Source organism: Buteo buteo, chromosome 4, assembly GCF_964188355.1.
Source record: "Buteo buteo chromosome 4, bButBut1.hap1.1, whole genome shotgun sequence".
NCBI classification, from domain to species: domain Eukaryota; kingdom Metazoa; phylum Chordata; class Aves; order Accipitriformes; family Accipitridae; genus Buteo; species Buteo buteo.
Window position 1 is genome coordinate 13,782,166 of NC_134174.1, and position 19,853 is coordinate 13,802,018.

The following is a 19,853-nucleotide window of genomic DNA, read 5'->3' on the forward strand; positions in this document are numbered from 1 at the left end:
CCTCAGAAAATACTGTTTTTCATCTCATTTATTGTTCTTACTCCTAAGAAAATCCATGAGAGGATTTGACTGCAACATGTTTGTACATTTATACATATACTGTATAAATCAACCATTCCTCTTTTACACTGATTAATATAAATTTGAGTGGTTGGTAAAAGAAGAAACGGCTGAAATTAAATTGCAGTAAACTGACAGTACAGATGTACTAAGAGAAGACAAAATTGAGTACAGTTATACACAGGTAACTAAGAGAAAAATCTTGTCACACTGCATGCCAACTTACTGACTAAATAACTTAGACTACTTTCTTGCATGGTCATACAGCAATTTTCTCCTCTGAATGTTTTAAAATAACAGTTTTTCTTCTCTACAGGTGACTTTTTTTGATCAGTAAAACCAAAATGTTTACCTCTGTATTGCTTTATGTACAATAATACTGCATTTAACTGTAACTATTAATTGTTATTGTTGATAGCACTTTCCAAGACTTACCGGTTCAAGTGTAATTTTAGGAATCAGCCTAAGTAAAACTAAATAATGCATAGAAAAAAAATGCGATTGAAACTAGATTCATATTTATGTGGAACTCTTTTTAAAATTACGACCAAATATGAAACAGGAACTACTTGTTCCCTACTATATGCCTAGATGACATTAGGTTTTGGATGCAAATCAGTATCAATAGAAAGAAACACACAGTATCATATTCCTCGCATTAGCTATAGAAAAGTAATATGAGAAAACTTAAAAACAGAATATGAGTATTCAGTATTAGAAGATTTGTTCACAGCATAGATTTAAAGCAAATGTTCAATGATTTTTACCAATTGTTCACCATCTAGTCCGAAAACAGTGTTCAGGTAAGTTTCTGAAATCCTCTTTAATTTGGGGTGTAAAGACAGATCAATACACATATACCTTTAAAAGAGAAGCAAATTGTATTAACCATATTAGTATCCCAAAAAGAAAATGCATCTTTTCTCTGTACCTAAGAGATTACAGTTATGTGTTATGGTATCATAATGTTATTATTAAAAGATTAAGACTTATATCACTTTCATTACAAATACCTATAGCAGCCATTTTTTGAATGTGTTTACAAAATAATTAAAACAAATTATGATTTATTGCTACTCTTAGAGCTATGCTGAAATATGGTGTACATCAGACCTACATCAGACCTTAATACATTCCATGTAATATCTGCCTTGGACATTTCCTATCAGATTATATACTATTTTGTTTCTCATCTTATTATTGACTGAGCAGCCACTTCAAATTTTCAGTAGTTGGAGCAATGTCTCGTGCTGCTGCAGATAGGCCATGCCATGTCTAGGTAGGTAAACTGTTTTGTTTTCATTTTAAAAAAAAGAGAAAACACACTACCACGAGCCAAATAAATAAAAAAAGACTATGCTGCATTATACTTCCATGAAAAATATGTTTCCCAGAGGGCCAAAATTAAAAGAGAAATCAAGTCAGTTTTCAACTTCTAGGAAAGACATCATAAATAGTGTAAACAATAAAACCTCATCATTATGGTTCAGACTGTTAGTGCACCTTGTGATATGAGGAATTGTGCTACCCCATGGAGAACCCCAGGGAAAGGACACAATAAGGGCACAAATCTGCCATCACACACTGTAATGATTTTACCTGCTACCACAATGTACCTAAGTCAGTCTGTGAGTACATGCAGAGTGTTTAGGGGTCCAGGCAAATCCTGAGATCTCTGCTTGAGTGGGCCCAAAGATTAAGGATTAATTATTCACCTCCTACTGAAAACTTCAACCAGAAGTGACAACTGCACATAATATAGAAGTGAGGTAAGTACCTCCCTGGCTAGCCCTTTGAAATCACAGCTTCTTCACATTGCAACAGATGCCTATTTTCCTAGCATTAACCATGGCTTTGTCCATTACATTGTCCTCTCTCTTTTTTCCAATTCTTATTCTCTAGTTTTTTCTAGCTCCCATCTAAATAGATCAGCAGCGTCTTTTGGGGTCAGTTTTAATCCAGTGATGAACACTGCAATTTTCTGACAACGATGAGGCATTTTACAGAACTCAGTATCTCAACAGAAAAGTCCCTTACCAAAAACTTGTATCAGTGACAGCACACCTACTTAACCTGAACTCTAAAAAATTATATTGTATAGACTTTACATGTTAAACAGAATTTAATTCATATTGAATTAAGACTTTCCACCTCCTTCATGTACAAAGCTCTTTCACTCCCCAGCAGATTTTTTGCCTCTAGGCATCTTTTTTCTTATCTTCTTATTTGCTTACAGTACAATCTCTGTAGAAGTTCTTCTCAATACTTAAAGCTTTCTTGCAGCTTAATCCTGATGATACCCTAAAACATCATGCTTGATTATTGCACAGCTGTGACACCTACAAATGAAACTGCATTCTTGGATGAAGTCCAGCAAGTAAAAAAAAGAGAGTGCTCCATCTTCTTAGTGATTCATGTCAATGCAAATAACATTATGGTTCATTGCTCTTCCCTCTGCACCAGCTGAAGTTTTTTTCCTGATATTCAAAATCTTCAGTGGACCAGAATTTATAAACCTCAAAGATGGCATATTTACAAAACACAACTTTTCTTGAAACACACCTGAACCATGAAATTACTTAATTATATGTGTAAGTTAAAGCAGGAGGGGAAGTAACTTTCACAGGAGCTGCACCAACAGTAATGAATATGCTTCAAAAAAAGGTAAGAACATATGATCTTACAATACTCAAAACTAATGCAAAACTTTGTGTCTTGTTTCCTGCACAGTAAGCTAAGAATACACACACACATTTTCGCTCTTTTGTCAGGTACAGACTAACTATAAATTAATCGGGGGGGTGGGGGTGTCTACCAGTGGGCAAAAAGTATTAACAAGTCTGAGAAAAAGCACTTGCTGTGAAACATATCTTTAAAAATTCAGATGGCATTTTTAGCCTATAAGAGTTGCACATATTTTACAGACCAAAGCCTGCTCCCATTTAAGTCAATAACAGTATTTTCTAAGATTCCAGTGTAAACAGAAATAAAGCCTTAGTCTTTTTTTACTCATGCTATGATGACTTCACTTAAAAGGATGAAAGAACACACAAGAGAAAAAATGAGAAATACTACACTTAATGATTCAGTGCTTGAAGGCCACATCCCTGGTTCATATAGGCACATATACTGTGGACAGCAATGAAGTTATAACAAGTAACACAACCTCAGTTTTGATTACCACAAAAGTAAGGGTTTAATATATTAACTAAACAAAGAGGAGCATTAAATAGAGGTTATATTCATCAGATATTCTGTAGAAAAAAAACCCAACAACCTACAGATATGAAAATAAAAATATTTTCTATGTTTTTAGAAGATATCGTCTTACTGTAGTTGCAATATCATATGCCATTAATATTTGCAGAAAAAGCAGTATTAACATTTAACTTGCAGTCTACACAGTAGATGCTGTGCCATTAGCATATTTTAAAAGTCCAAGTTCAATATTATAAACCACATAGCAGATACACAATCATTTAGTATGTACCATAAGACAGCATCTAATCCCTTTTCCATCATTTCTCTGAGCTTTTCTTCTAAAAATTTAAGTGGATCTTCTGGACGCATAACAATTACACCACAAAGCAGCACCTGCAAAAAGAAACTGCAAATTAATGCCTTTGTGTTAACAGCAAAGTAGCATCTAGATATGAAACTGTTAAAATAAGCACAAGATTACCAGCATCTTTTAAAATACTGTAAAAGAGAAGCATTTCTTTTTGTCACTTACCTCCCCTTTCATTCAATTTTTAAAGGTGATATTGCATGTAACAGCATAGTTCAATTGCTAGACTTAAAAGGACTGGGTTTAGGGTAGTAATAAAATATGTGGTATTTCTTTAACAATTTCTCCTAAGAATTTCATTGCTTTTAATGTGCATTAAAGAAAGAATATATAGAAGACTGGATAATTGTATTTACTTAATTAAAACTAGAATTTAAAACAAGATTAATCCTTTGTACTAAAGAGTATGTTGAATGGGAAGCATGGCCACAAATTGATCTTGTAACCAGTACTGAAAACAAAATGCAATTTAAAAAAAAGATTTGCTTTTCAGGATTGTGTTATCACACTACTTTGCATTATCTTTTAGTAATAATGCACAATAACCAGTGAACCATTTTTCTCATTTGTCCTTTAGCTGTCTTCACCTAAAGGACATAGATTGTTTATTTTTGGATTGTGAGCTCACATACAGCAAGAACATCCAAAGTATATTGATTTTTAAAAGTTTACGGGCAAATTGCAGTTATTTAAGTGAATATTTAATGAAAACTATAAACTAGAAGTTTTTGTGCCTGGTAAAAATTTCAAAACATGACTGCGTATCTTTAACTAGATGTTAACCTACATTAAGGCAAAAGATGCTGTCCTGGTACACACTCTCTTGTTTCTATTTCCCTCTGTCTGTTATAAAGAAACTAGCTTTTATTGGTTATCACAAAAACAACATCTGAATTTTTTAGATTTTCTTTCAGCCCTGACACTTAGAGAACTGTTTTTCTTTGTCTCTGCCCACTTTTCACTACCACCACTCTCCATGGTGCAGTTTGACGGTATACAACTAAATTTTGCCATTCAGAGTCTGTTCTGGCCTCTCTAAGCTCATTACCAAAATTCTGACTGTGCAGTCTCACCATCCACTTATGTTTAATTTTCCCAAACCATGGCCTTTCACCTATGCACTTAGTGCATAGAAATACTTTCTTCATTTTCTAACATCCATGTTGATTGTGACTTGTTTTTACTGTAATACAACTGGTCTATATAAATATAAAACTAAATTTTAAAACCAGGAAATATCTGAAGCAACTGCTGCATGTTTGCTCGATCAAGACAAAACAATAATATAATGGTTTACTCACTGTACAAACTCAGATGATGCAATACTACTTTCCTTTCAAGACATGGTCTCTTGCTATTATTAAATTAATGTGGAGCATGTGCTTGAATCCTTTTCAGGAAGCATGGTGGGAGGACAAGGGAAAAGAGGAAGGCTCTGAATCAAAACCATGCTATGGATATAGAGCAAAAGCCATGCACAACATAGAGGCGAGTAAAAGCACCCTGTCAAACAGGCCCTGACTCTGTAGAGACAGAGAGCAGGGCAGGCAGGTAGAAGGAGCAGCCTGGGAACTTTTGCATGCTGGAGAGGCTTTCCACATGCTAATCAGAATACAATGTAGAAACAGAATCAGACAGTAATGTAAATTCGAAAGGATCTCTGAAAGCTGTTGAACAGAAGTTGTGGATATCCCATCATTGGAAGTGTTCAAAGGCAGGCTGGATGGGCCTTTGAGCAACTTGATCTAGTGAAAGATGTCCCTGCCCATTGCAGGGGGTTAGACTTGATGGTCTTTGAAGGTTCCTTCCAACCCAAACCATTCTATGATTCTAAGTTAAGACCAATATGAAAAGGCAAAGAAAAATATTTCTTTATGTGCAGACACAATGAAAGGCACCTGTCTTCAGTTTAGACACCTTGAATATTTATAACACTAATCAACACATTGATTCCAACCTTAGCATCTCTTCAATCTTCTTAACAAAAATGTAACTTGAAAGGTATATCTTGATGGTTGACTATATTAAGAAAATATTACAACTCCATCACTTTTAACTGTAATTAATGACAAATAATATAATTTTAAATAATATACAGGCAGTTAAATGGCTTTCATAACAAATTTTTGCAGGGACAGGTTTCCCAAAGCCAATCCCAACATTGGTCGGCTACTCCCTCTGCTGGATTAAGCCAGTACATGTCTGCCATATGAATGCCATTTTTTATTATTTCAAGTTTTGTTACTTTTTTTTTTTTTAAACTTTTTCGAACACACATAAACAACTATTTTCCTTTGGATGTTCTGAAAGGTCTCCAACTCAGGTAATCCAAACTATGCAACCATATATTGGAGTGCAAGGCCTCTGTTTAGCATTTGAGAATTCCTTTATAACACTTAAATAAGGAAGGAATTGTAACACCTGGTCTTGCGATTCTCATTCAGGTACTCTTCAGTGATGCTTGGGCCAGGCATAAAACTGAAAACAATTAAGCCAATTCTGCACAAGCCTGGCTATTTCTATCAGATTTCTACAAGACTCTCAACAATCTGAAAGAGTCCACCTACAATTTCTCTCACCCTATAAATTTTATTTATTCATAACATTAAACAACTAAAAGTATACTCATACATCAAATGATCATTAGTCACATACCATCACAACCCCCAGCTAACCAACTACCAAACAAGTATTAAAAAAAAATAAAATCAACAAAACTGCTGCATTGCAACTAAGTTATCAGGCTAGAATTAAATATTTAAGTCAGTTTTTATATGAACTGCTTCTATTCATCAATCTGAAAAAGCTCATCTGTTGTTTAAAAGTTCACAAAGGAAAAGTCCTAAAATTGTGCAGCATTCAATTTAAAGTTCAGTAATGGAAGAACTATTTTTAGCCTCCCTTCCTACGTACATTTAGCAACTGTTAAAAATACATTCATACCTAGCTACATATATTCTTACTCCTTATTCATGTGTGAAAGAGAGCTATTGAGGATCAGCATAGTCATCATGTGAATAAAATATTTGATACTGATATCCAACAAGTTTTACAAACTCTTCAGCTATAACATTTTTTTGTCATTGAAATGAGCTCAGTACACAGACCAATAGTTTTGTTGATGTTAACAGATATTTTCTAAACAGTAACTTCCATTTATTTCCAACACCAAATAGAGAGCATGACTGGGTGGCATGGATGATGACTATCAGCCTTAGAAAATATTCCCTAAGAGGACGAAGAAACATCCATGTCTTGTCTATAAAGTTTTCCAAAGCAAAAAGTTTCAATATCTAAGTTCTATGACTCAAAAATCAGGTAACCTAAACACAACATAGTCATTTTTACCAAAAATTCTTCAGTGGCATAGTTTCATCATTTTCTCTTACTCTTACAAATCCAAACAGTATCTACCCAATAGTAATTTATTAGAGATGTAACAAGCTTTAAACTTAATGATTCTCCCAAACACCATAAGCTATCCAGAATCAGTAGATGGCTAGATGTAGTTTTGTTAACAGCTCCTGCTGTTTTCTTGCAAACCCTCATAATGTGCGGTGCTTTTCCAGAAGCACCTACTAAAATCAAGAGACTGTATCTTTTCCTGTTAAATATAAAAAAATGAACTAAATAGGTTCCACAAAGACTCTCTTTTCTGTGAAGCCTGGATAAAAGCCCTTGATGATGGTTGGTTTTGATGTGTTGTGACTACTGCCTTTCCCTGCTCATCAATCTCACAGTGTCTTTGTGTATTTCATGCCCATTTGTGTTTCTTATGTCCATTTGCTGACTCACCATCAGCTTATAAGGCATCTGGGTAGGGAACATCTTTTGATAAATGTATAGCACCTAGCACAACATAGTATCCTGAGTCATTACCTAGGTTTCTAAGCATTACGATGATGATGACTATTGCAAGAAGTAGTATGTGAGATCAATATAAAAAAAAAAATTTACCAGGAAAAATATGAATTTTGTTATTTTGCTACAGAGGTGTGTTATTTCCCAGCCTCATACTTCCAGTGCTGAAGATGTGCTGTTCACTGCATATTCAAGTTACATTACCATTTATACATTTCAGCTATTCCATTAACACCTTGCTTAAATGTCAATGCAGTGTTATAAATAGTAAATATTATTATTATTGTTATTATTGTTATTATTTCATATCTACTTGCAATAAGAGACTACACCCTTAAACCAGATGTGTTTTGCAAAGACAGTAAAAGCCTGCTATCCCCAGGAGGAGTTCTAGCAAGGTGTGCAGCACCCCAAAGCAGCAAATTAACTGTGATAATGAAACTGATACAAAACTCTGACAAAATGGTTGTCAACTTTGTCTCTGGACAACCCAGAAAGTCTGGTCTGTTGCGGCTATTCCCCTGAGGGGAAGGGGAGAAAAAGAGGAGGTTGTGTGAAACGCATAAAGAGGCCAGGACTGGCTTCAGCCTTCCATTAACCCAGAGTAGAAAGCCTGGCTTCTCTCAAAGGCTTCTCTCTTCCAGCCATAACCCCATTCCTCATCCTACCACTTTAGCCATTTACCCTTCACGGCAAAATTCATTTGGGTCATACAGCAGAAAAATCGTAAGCCAGCTCTCTATCCATATTTAACTTTGTAAGAATACAGCTACTAACAACAATGAAAGTCATCATACGCATAATGTTTGCAGGATTACAGTTTGCCTGACTTTTTATGGATACTGTTTAGAAGTAAATCTGAATGAGAACTGAAAGAGAGAAATCAGACAGGAATGAAACACTCAGACTCAGCAGGGAATCCCAAATTATTTGTACATGATTATTTGGACTCCAACTGTGTTTGGACCATGTCCAAACCACAACCTAATCGTAAAAAGACTTAAATGGCCATTTTAGAATTCTATATCCTTAATTTTGAGAATATCTGTATAAATGTTCATAGGTCTCAGCTTAGCTTTGATGTTCCTTAATACAGGGACCAGTATTATCTCATTTATCTTCACACCAAGCATACTGTAACTTCATAAAGAAATCAAAATGTAATAAAATGAATTAAGAAATATGGCTAGATATCAGCAAGCACCAACATCTAAGAAAGAAGAAAAAAAAAGATAAAAAATCTTACACAGGCTAATTTTTAACTGGTTCTTTCTTTTAAGAAATTCCTTTTAATCTTAATTCTTTCATTTTTAGTTTATTAACTTAATGTCACTGTTGCTATAAAGGTATTTATAACTTTTGCTTAGAAATGTAAATATGAGCTATTTTTGAAGTGCTGAACCAAGAAATACACCTCACACAAATATATCTTATCTTTTGTTTTTCTGTGCTTTAAAAAACAAAGAATGATCAAGAGACAGACTCTCAGAAGAGGTACTCAGTCTGCATGGCAGCGCTGCTCTATAATTATTCTAATTGGCTCAAGATTTCTTTATTAATGTTTCCATGGAAATCCTGACTGTAATAGCTGCTTGCAAATGGGGTCTATTTTTGGTAGCTTAAAAGTATCAGGATGTCTCTTAAACTTGTATTTGTGCATTGTGCCTTTCTTTGTTTTAAGGAAACTGAAGAACAGCTGCTGCAGATTTTGAAACAGGCTGAGATGAATGTGACAAACAGGGAGGAAACTAAAAAAATAGAGCATCAGGTAAGAATCCTGAAGGCAAACCCACCAACTCTGCTTCCCCCACAGTCCTTCACATTATGACAAACAATTTTACTCTCCAACATTTCATGAGGTTTATTTACTCCTGGGCCAATAAATATCTAATCCACCAATATCTGAAACGTGGTCCACTGCCATCCTTACCTTAGACAGGCCATTAAAAACTACAGGTTGTACCCGTAGCGCTCAAAAAGGAGGGAAGTGTCCAGCTGACACGTAGAGGTACTTCTGAAGAACTTAAGCAAATCTAGGGAAGGTGCTGGTGCAGTTCACTGCACTTGCCTTCATTTCAGTCATGGGTTGAGTTTAACCATGGATTAAGAAGCAGAATTACCTTGTTCCATCTTTTTCCTATGTTTACATTTTTCACAAATCCCTTGAAGCAAGCTATTAACAGAAGAAGAAACCACGGCCCACAGCAGCAGAGAGCAGCGTTAGGGGTGTGAAATACCCTGGCCAACGCTGAGGGACCCGGCACCCGGGCACTGCTGAGGGGCAAGGGGCGGGGGGTCGCCTCCCTCCCACGGATGCTACCGGGCGAGTCTGTGGTCCCACCGGCTCCAGTGGGGACCAGGCTGCCGACCACCTAGGACGACCGGCCGGGTGGTGGAGGGCCAGGGGCGGCCGAGAAGGCTGCCTCCCACACACCGCGGGGCGACGTGCTCCCCGCAGCGCCTGCCATGGCGGGCCCATCCCGCCACCCTTCCCGCCCGCCAGCCGCGGCGCCTGCGCGGAAAGCGGGGGCGCGGGCCGGGGCGGGCGGCTGGGTGCGGGTCCTGGGGGGTAAGGAGGGGGCCGTTTACCCGCCGCCCCCCCCCGCCGGGGTCTGCCGCCGTTACCTCGTAGACGTGGAGGAGGTTGTGGCGGCTGAAGTAAGCGCGGAGCTCGGGGCTCGCGGTCCCGAGGGACGCCATGGCGGCGCTGGGCGCAGCGGCGGCGGTCGCGTAGCAACGGGCCCGCGGCCTGGAGCTGCCCGGGCCGAGGTGCCCGGCCGTCCCCGCTGCCGCGCTCCGCCGGCGCCCTGCGAGGCACCTGCAGCCGGCTGGGACGGGCACCCCGTCCCTGCCCCGCGGACAGCTACGCACCCCTGTCCGCCCCAGCCTGCCCCCCGCTCCCCCATCGCCTGGGGCGAGGAGCGGTGGAAAGGCTTTCATGCACCCGGAGGCAGAGAGAGGGGTGTCTGCCCACTGCTCCGAGCGGTCCCGGAGAGCCCTCCCAGCCCCGCACTACCGGGGTTTCCTTGCCAGTGCTTCGGCTCTCCACCCCGGCCCGGTTTTCAGCCGAGCTAAGCGCTACCGGCGTTCCCTGCTGCTGCTGCCAGCGTGCACCACGGAGGCCCAGCACGTTTGCAGGTCTTAGGTGTCCGAAAGGGCAGCGGCTGAGAAACCGTGGCCCTGCGTTCCTATGTAAAGCCAACAAGCGCGGTGAGGGTTTGGCCGGCAGGTGTACGCGCCCCCGAGGCAAATGTTTTCAGCATCTGTATTTTTAATACATTGCCGTGCTTTGTTAAATCTTTAAATAGTTGTGGTTTGGTGTTTTGTTTTGGGTTTTTTTTAGGGAGGTTGTGTGTGGCCTAATTAATGTCTTTACAAACAGCTTGGTAGCTGTACAAAAGGCGTATCTTTATTTCCCTCCCAGGTACCCGGCTGCAGCAGCCTTCCCGAAGGGGAAGCCTGTTCCGGGGCGCGGTGCTCAGACGGGCTCGGGGACGCGGGCTGGTTTTTTTTTTTCCCTCTAAAACACGAGCTGCGCCCCGTCGTCGCTACGCGGGTTTGCGCTTCGCTGCGCCCCAGCAGGGCCGGGGGCTCCCTCGGCACCCCCGGCAGAGCCGCGGCAGGGCAGAGCCGCGGGCCCCAGGGCCCGGCTGCTGGAGGGAAGGGAAGCGGGGCCGGCGCTGAGCTGAGCCGCGCCGGATGGGGCGGCGGCTTCTGCAGGCGGGCAGGGGCGCTGCCGCCGCCGGGGGAAATGGGGGAGCCGCGGGGGGCGGCGGCGAAAGCGGCGGCCGTCCTGCTCGGGGCGGGCGCCTGCTACTGCCTGTGGCGGCTGGCGGCGGGCGGACGGCGGGGGCAGCCTTCAGGTGAGGGGCGGGGCGGCAGGGCCGGCGCGGTGCTGCCTGCCTGCGGGCCGAGCGGGCCCCGGCCGGGCCTCCGCTGTGCCGGTGGGCGCGGAGCAGGTCCGCGCGGCTGTGGCGGGGCCCGGGGGCGGCTGGCAGCCCCCGCCGGGCCGCTGCCCGCGCCGCTGGAGCGCGGCTCCGGGCTGCTGCCCGCCTGCGGCCTCGGAGGGGGGCCTGCTCCCCGTGAGAGGGGGTACCGCGGTCCTGCCTGTCGGCCCTCTAACAGCCATGCGACGCGTTCAGAGGACTCTAGAGCACGTTTTATTTTTACAAAGGCCTATTTTATTTTTTTTTACATGCCTTAAAGCGTACGTCCTGGGCTGATTTGCTGTTCTGTTATTAAAGTTATTTGTGTCCCCCCCCCTGTAATTCAAAGCTAAACAAAGTCTTTAGACGAGGATGAGGATGAGATGAGGATAAAAAAGGATTTTGTTTTTCAAGCTAGGTCTTGGATCATCATAATTAACTTTGACCTCACCGAAGAATACCGTGGTGTGTTTGCCTGGTGAGATAGTGGAAGCAAATATGTGGAATTATAAAGGACTGGTTAGCTTCTCAGAAGTCATCTTGAGTCATTGCTGACTAGTCCAGTAGTCATAGATCGGGTCTTCAGGCTATTCAGCTAGCTAAATAGTTCTGCCTCCAACCTGGCTGAAAATGGTCTTTGATGGCATCTGTGTCACCGTTTTATGAAAGCCAGGTACTCCATAACATCATCCTGACTCAGAAACAGCCTTCCTCGCTTGTTTGAGTGATGCCCTCATTGGCAGTGTTCTTAACATTGGGGCTGTTACTTTGTCAAAGGACCTCGGGGTTCTAGCAAAACGTCATTATCATAATTTCTGGAAGTAGCAGTCTGCAAGTCAGAAGTTTTGTTTTCCTGCAGTGTCCAGACAGATTTCCACATTTCATTTCAGGGAACACAAAGAAAAAAGTTAACATGTTTGGTGAATATTCCTAATAATTTTGAAGGGGAGGTTTGCTGTTGGTTAACCAGAGGGTAATACACCTCAAGCTGTTACTATGTATTCCTTTTATTTTCTACTTTGAAAAGAGGCAGGCAGAGGACTCGAGGTGAGGGAAAGGCTGGAAATCTCGCTGTCGTAAAACAGTCTTTTTGCCATGATATGACGATTGGGTACAATCAAACTTAAAACAATGCATCCTACAACTGAGAGCTAAACCTCAGCTTTGTAAAAAACGTTAACTGGTAATTAAGTGAAATGTCTCAAACTTGGTATCAAGTATTTCATTTTTAAACAGTGACAGACAACAGTCCGCCAGCATCAACCCATACAGTGGATGAGGATGCTCTACAGAAACTTATTCATTTGCTCCAGGCCACAGATGATCCATTAATTCAAGAGCAAGCTTTAATCACTCTCAGCAACAGTGCTGCCTTCTCTGTAAATCAAGTAAGTATTGTTCTGTAAAAAACAACAGTGTTTCAATACCAGTTGTAATGGAAGACGAGAGGTGCTGTTTTGCTGAAGAGTGACACAGGACTGAGAGCTAGGATAGCTTATGTTCTAAAACCTATTTTATGTCTCTGTTTTAATTTCTGCTAGCCCAAATAATATAATTTACCAGCTTCACAGAATTTGCCTAAGCTTAATGTTTGTACAACTTAAAAAGTCTGTACAGAGTTCTATATTTTAAAAATGCTGTAAATGTATCTTTTGTTGCTTACAGTTATGTAATGTTAATGAAAGGGTTGAATTGGAGAAGGGTTAAATTCTTTCAGGATGAGGTCTGAAATTTACTGAGATAATTTAAACTAATTTTTATCTTTACAAAGTTGTATGATACTTACATCTTAGCAACTTTCCAACTCTCCAGGTCTCTTCGAATCAATTGGAAATGCAATGCAGAAAAGCTTTGAGCTGGATGCAGATTTTCATGCCTTTGTAAAGGTTTAACCTCCAGGATCCCACCCCTTTTTTTTTTTTTTTTTTTTTTGTCCTTTTTGCATGGTACTTAGGACAGCTGTCTATTTTGGCTTCTCAAAACTGTTTTCTTAATAGAAATCTCTCAGAACAGAACATAACTGAATCCCAAGGCCCGTTGGCCCATTTTTCATTTACTTGAAAACAGTACATGGGGTTTTTTCAGTGATAGTTACAGTCTAAGTGAAAAAGATTTTTTAAAAAAATCAAATGTAATGGAAAAGAAAAATAAAATTTTGGAAGTTCTACTCATAATAATATAAAGCTGTTATCTTGAAATTCTGTTCTGTTCAGTCAGGACTTTTAGGTACTATGGCCTGGCTCAGCTATTCTAGAAAGTCATTATGCAATAATTACCTTTGATTCTTTATAATCTAAAATGCTTTAAGCATGCTCTGCAGGCCAGATGTTAAAACTAAAGGTGTTGTGCCATTGTCAAATAATACTTTGGCCCTAAGCAGGACTATCCTTAATTTCAATGGAAGCAATAAAGCAATATCTACTAACACTCTCTCTTCAAACAGAGTAGTCTGTTCTGGAAGTCTTCATTCATACATTCCATTTGCGTTAAAATGGAAATTTTGAGGAAAGCCTTCAGCATTTAATTTAAATTTTTTAAAATCTTATTAAATATCTGTTTTATATTTCAGGACATAATCCGAAATTTGGGTGGCCTTTCTGTTATTGGAGGGATGCTCTCGGATTGCGTTCCCAAAGTTAAAGAAAAAGCACTAAATGCACTTAATAATTTGAGTATGAATATTAAAAATCAGGAAGAAATACAGGTAAGTTTCTTAAAGGGAAAAATCAAAGTAATTGAGACACAGGAGACAGTATAGGGCTTTCAGCATATTTGTTAAATATAAGCCAGGATGCCAAAATGTTTTGATGTTAGCCATACAAGTCAGCAGATCTGGATGATCTGTGAGTCCTAAGGCCAAAAGGGTAACTTAAAAATGCATTGCATCACTGGCACTTACGTTTTTTAAGACAGTTAGGAAACTAGGCAGTTTGTGTTCAGCTTTCACCAAATGCTGTTAAACAGAGATTGTGCTGCTAAGTTTGTACTAAAATTATGTCAGGCAAGATTAGTTCTAAACATGCCTAGAACATCAGCAGTGGTTGTTTCATAGGATAGATTGCAGAGTGAACTTAGCATTAGTCCTTAGGCAAGGGAGAATAAAACAGTAATTGATCCCCTGCGTTTGTATAAAACCAATTTTTCAGGGTGATACTTTCATTTTAAAAGAATAGTATGTAAAAATGATAACAAGTCCTGCTGGTAAATATAGTAGATGCTATGGATGTGAAAGGACCAACCATCAAAAAAGCATCCACTTTGACATTATCAGATTAATCAATAGATCAAGAAGTGTCCAAGCAGTGAGCTGATGCAGATTTGAAGATTTTTACTAGTCTTTTCATCAGCTTGAGAAAAAGGCAGTTTGACTATATGTTGTAGTTTGCAGCATCTCTAGTGCTGAGCAACTTTTTTTAAAGTAGTGCTTGCCAACAGCAGATATTTATATAGGCATATAGGTAGAAAACAACTCCTTTGGTAAAGGCAAAGTAATTTTTTTCTTAGTTAAGACTCCAAGATTTGCTGTATAGTGTCATCCAGAAGAAGATCTGGTAAATAATAGTTGTTAATGTCAGTTGTCATCGCTGTTCCTGAGGAGTGCTCCAGTGAATGGGCCACACAGTTGGAAGAAAGGATTTTGTTCCAAGACTTGCCCTTAGCTTGTTCTTAACATTTAAGATTATGTTAGTTGCTGTAAGTGATTTTTTAAATAACTCCTTAAAGCAGCTGTGCCACTTCTGAGATGGAGTCAAAGGAATTTGGGTTTTCAGAGCAATTTATGCTTCAGGAAGGTTAGTGAGCTTAACGCTGTAACATCTGCTTCTATCATGCCAACAGAATGTTTGAATATATTCAAAACAAAAAAGTACTTGTTTCCAAGAACCTTGATCAGGTTATGTATTCAGCCAGCAGTGTTCAAGAGGTATTTACACTACTGTAGCTAGACCACTGATCCTATTCGTGAATAGAAAATCTGCTTGTGTCAAAAAATGCCTTTTCTTTTTTTCTGCTTCCCTTTTTCCCCAGGTATATATTGTGCAAGTTTGTAGGAACGTTGAGTCAGCTCCCCTGAACTCTGATCTGCAGCTAGCTGGACTCAGATTGTTGACAAATATGTCTGTTACCAGTGACTACCACCATAAGATGATAAACTTAATTCCATGCTTGCTTCATTTGCTTTCAGAAGGAACTGAAAGGACACAGGTACCTGGTAGCGTATTGTTACAAACCATTTATGAAGCCGCTTTACTTGTCTCCTTTTTACTGTTTTTGTAAAATGGTTTTGATTTTCTAAGCACAGTCTAATATTCATTAATGATAGCAGATAGTGCATAAAATATGGATCTATATTACTTTCTCAATGTAAATTCAGAAAGAGGGTAGAAAGGGAATCTTGATAATGGAACCATTGCGCTAGAGCTCTACTAAAGCAGTGCTGTGTGCACTGCTATTGTCCTATGCCTTTGCTATAGCAACTCCAGAATTCTCTTCTGCTTGCTAAACATTGCTACTGCATCACAGAGCAAGAAGAATCTGCATGTGAAAGGCTTCACTGATGCACGAATCTTTCTACGGAAACATGCCAAGCAGTGATAACCTAAGTTATGGACTTCTGTTCCCTTACGCTTATTGCATCTCTTGCAACCCTAGTGACTGCAATAGGAAATTGTGCTTATTTGTGAATTATTATAATATTGAAAGAAAATAAAAGCTTCAGTTGGGGACCAAATTCAGGATTTATTCAAGATGTCACAGTACCATCGATACCAATGTACTCAGTTGCTCTATCAGATCATACCAGTTTTCCAAAACACAAATTTCCATGAAACTTAGCAGACGTATTTTACTGACGTACTATAAGTAGCACTGGGCCTTTTCCTAGTGTTTAGTTAAAAGATTAGTGTCACAAGGTCCAGGAAAGTACAAAAGTGTATTTGTATATGCTTCTGATCACATTTTAAATACAGTGCTTAACCATCCTCTGTCTATTTTAAAAATACTCCGTATTTTGCCTACTGTGAGTTGTTGATAGATCTTGCCTTACTTTGATGTTTAAGTTAAACTGAATTTGCTTCTAAAATGTCAATAGTTAGTACATACATGCTAGTGACTCCATAAGGTCTGTTTTTTCCTATACCAAAGACTGAAGTGCACAACTCTCAAGAGGTTATTTCACCCATTTTACCTTTTCCTCTCCAAGTAAACACTGACATTATTGGTGCCCATTACTGCTGTACTAACTGTTTGCAATGAACTTATATGTTCCTCACTTCAGATTCAAGTTTTGAAAGTACTTGTGAACTTATCTGCAAACCCAGCCATGGCAAGACATCTTCTCAGAGCAAAAGTAAGGTTCTTGCTGTTTCATTATATTTTTAGCATTTATACGCATGTATATGTGTAGATATGTGCAGGCATTAGAAAAATTTTACCATATTAGAAGTATATATGCAACTCCAGAGTAAAATTCTAGGCAGTACCTGGTTATTAGTAGTAGCTAGAAGTGTACATTCTTTCACAGGCTAGCTTTCTTCCAGAGTATAGTGTAATACAGATACTGTACTTGCAGAGGGAGAGTCACAGGGTCTATGCTCTTGAAGACAGTTGGCCATACTTCTATGTACCATTCCAAATAATCAGCGACAACTTGCAGAAGCCTGTTCTCACCTTCCCTTTCCACCAAAGGGGTAGTACTGTGAACTTTTGTATGTAATAAAGGTACCCTGATGAGTTTCAAAAACAACCCCAAAACCTCATTTCCAGACATGCAGTCAGTATATAGATTGAAGACCAGGTACAAACATCAAACACAACCAGTACTGTAAATCATCCTTCTCAACAGCTGTTTCTATAAGCTAACATACTGTACCCAAGATGACCACATTCCACTGAAATCCCCACATCTTTCCTCAAATGCAGCCATAAAACTGTTGTCTCTTAGCACTGTAAGTGAACTTTCCCTGTGCATTTACTTACATCTTCATGGAGAAGTCTATCTGACATTTGCTATTGCTGGCCTTGGCATACAAGTTTATTTCAGCTATATCCTTTTCTCACACCAAAACAGAGAGTCAGGGACTGGAACAATGCTGCATCCTCCTCCCCCTCCCCAAAGTAAGTTTCTTAAAAGATGCAGTGACTTTTATTTTTGAGCTATCTGCCATAAGCAAATCTAGAGTAGATACTACCAGCTTTTCATTATTAAAACAAGATTAACTTAACTAAACATTCAGTTCTCTGTTAAAAGTGTATCCTTTTCTCATTTATTAGATATGCTAACATAAAAACATTCAGACAACTGCAGAGGGCAAAGCAACATTATTGAGAAGGAAAGCAGACCCTCTCTTCCAAACAGGAATTTTCCAGACAGCCACATTTTGGAGATTTAAAGTACAAAGCATTTATTAGCCTGTGATGCACAAGCCAGTCTTTTCTAAAGAGGAAATGTGCATGCAGTGCAAGTTTCTGGCATGCTTTCACAACATGTGGAGTTCTGGTATTTCATAGGGTTTCTGTTTTAGATGGTTTAGGTGCAGGGTTTTTGTTGTTTTTTTTTTTTAAGTTAGATTTAGTTACATGTACTTTTACTGCTGGTGATTAAGTATGGATTATTTCTTGAATGTCCTAGGTGCCATCACTGCTGTTGCTTTTTGACAACTGTCTAAACAGAGATATTCTGCTCAGAGCCCTGGTGTTTGCAGCAAACTTGAAAAAGAATATGAACAATGAAGATGGCACCATGATTCAGGACCAATACAGTGAACATTCAATTTTCTCCACGCTCTGCAGGGACTCTACCCCATTTGCTCAGAAACTGGCATCTTTGTTGCATCACCCCGATACAGAAGTGAAAGAGCAAGTTGTGAGAATATTAACACAGTAGTGATTTTTTTAAAAAACAGACTGACCTGATGAAAGTATATAATCTTAGGAATTATATGCTACAAAACTCCCAACAAGCAAACAGTAAAACAACCATAAAAAATACTGAATACTACCATATTACTAGGCACAGATCAGTTACTACAAAAGAGAATGCAATGTCTTTAATATAGAGCATGACAGGTTTTTTTGTGTGGGTTTTTTTTTTTTAACACAAGAAAGATAAAAGCAATAGCTTAATTAGTACTGAGAAACCAGTGTACAGCTAGTACATGTACACAAAGAGGGAGGAATAGTTTAAAACTTGAAAACTTTCATACGTACAGTGAACATTTAAAATGGATGACTAAAGTGAATCAAAATATTATTCTCAATGTCAAAGAATTTTTGTTGCCTTAAGTATTTATAGAGGTATTTATTCAACAGCTGTAAAATGGCATGTTAAAGATTTAACAATTAGAGATCAGACATTTACATTTTATTAATCTGATATCTACTAAATGGGTGCTGGCAAATCTTAGAAAATACTAAATAAAAACAATACCAAACTATCATTGGCTTCCTACAAAATTAGTATTTTCAATGAAAACTGCATGTTAAAGTTACTTAGCTTATGTTTTTTCACCTTACCTGCATGGAACATATTCTAAAACTATGTTCTCATATGCTTAGTATATCCGTTCCATTTAGCCAAACTGCAGTGTACTTAACAACTGTGCAAGGTTTCTACACTGAAAAAAATGGAAAGGATTTTATCTTTCTTTAAAATTGCCACTTTAAGGAAAGCATACATATTTTTCAAAGTATTTTATTATGAGTCAAATATCATCTGCAACTGCAATTCAACATTCTCATCTTTATAAAAAAAGTCTACATTTTTACAAAAGCTTCCTGTTCTGCAGCAGCCCTTGAGCCTGCTTTCCTTTGAGAGCTTTACTCCTTTTTCTCTGCAACTGGAACATCATTGGAATAAATGCTTCTGTTGAGTTAGCCCCCATAAAGTTTTAGTCAGCAATCCAGAGTTAATTAAAAATGAAGTGGAATACATATAAACATCACTGTAAAAAAACCCAGAAGTTTCACTAATGAACATAAAACATACCAGAAAGCACTTCATACTAAAATGAGACTACAAGAACTTCCTAAACACCGCATCATAAAGGAAAAAAGGTGTCAGGCATAAAGGCTAGAAAACAAGTTTTCCACCTTGTACCATTTTTAAGAGCTGTATTACGTAAACTGTTACCATATGCTTCATCTTTCTAAGTTAATATACCCACTCTGCTCTTAATAAAATATTACTTTCTTCTTTTTCTGTAATTTAATAGATACTTATTTTCAGTAGGCAACTTTGCAAATAGCTAAAACTGCAAGAAAAACGTGACCTTGAAAATAAAACATCTCTATGCCCTGAGCAATACAGGGGTAAATCTGTATATATCCAATTTATCTACAAAGGTAGTTTTAACTCATCAGGAATACAGTTAAGGCAGAAATAGAAGTTGGCATGATTCCCAGTCAGAACCCTGACAATTGCTGCATTGACAGTGAACTTC

At 39.0% G+C, this 19,853-nt stretch overlaps 2 protein-coding genes across 7 annotated transcripts in view; one reads left to right on the forward strand and one right to left on the reverse strand.

Annotated features, from left to right (window-relative positions):
- FBXL13 (F-box and leucine rich repeat protein 13) overlaps positions 1–10,635 on the reverse strand; it is a 93,893-nt gene extending 83,258 nt beyond the window's left edge. For all 5 annotated transcript variants that reach the window (XM_075024777.1, XM_075024776.1, XM_075024778.1 and 2 more), the window contains exons 1-3: positions 10,115–10,635; positions 3,551–3,654; positions 828–921 (exon numbers count right to left, since the gene is read on the reverse strand). In XM_075024777.1, the coding sequence (XP_074880878.1) occupies positions 828–921; positions 3,551–3,654; positions 10,115–10,429 (513 nt within the window). In that variant the 5' untranslated portion in view covers positions 10,430–10,635. The remainder of the gene's footprint in view (positions 1–827; positions 922–3,550; positions 3,655–10,114) is intronic.
- ARMC10 (armadillo repeat containing 10) lies at positions 10,056–19,617 on the forward strand. Of its 2 annotated transcripts, none has more exons than XM_075024793.1 (6): positions 10,056–10,147; positions 12,652–12,803; positions 13,985–14,119; positions 15,442–15,618; positions 16,691–16,762; positions 18,044–19,617. In XM_075024793.1, coding segments are annotated over exons 1-6 (792 nt in total). In that variant the 5' UTR covers positions 10,056–10,146; the 3' UTR covers positions 18,299–19,617. The 2 variants fall into 2 exon arrangements, with proteins under 2 accessions (XP_074880894.1, XP_074880893.1); XM_075024792.1 differs by lacking the exon at positions 10,056–10,147 and adding an exon at positions 11,225–11,352.
- Positions 19,618–19,853: the final 236 nt, after the last annotated feature.

What these genes read in the sequence shown, in the direction of transcription:
- ARMC10 (XM_075024792.1), top strand. Translation starts at nt 11,241, where the DNA reads ATGGGGGAGCCGCGGGGGGCGGCGGCGAAAGCGGCGGCCGTCCTGCTC. An exon ending in AAAATCAGGAAGAAATACAG is followed by an intron (nt 14,120 to 15,441) that starts GTAAGTTTCTTA and finishes CTTTTTCCCCAG; the next exon opens with GTATATATTGTGCAAGTTTG. An exon ending in AAGGAACTGAAAGGACACAG is followed by an intron (nt 15,619 to 16,690) that starts GTACCTGGTAGC and finishes TCCTCACTTCAG; the next exon opens with ATTCAAGTTTTGAAAGTACT.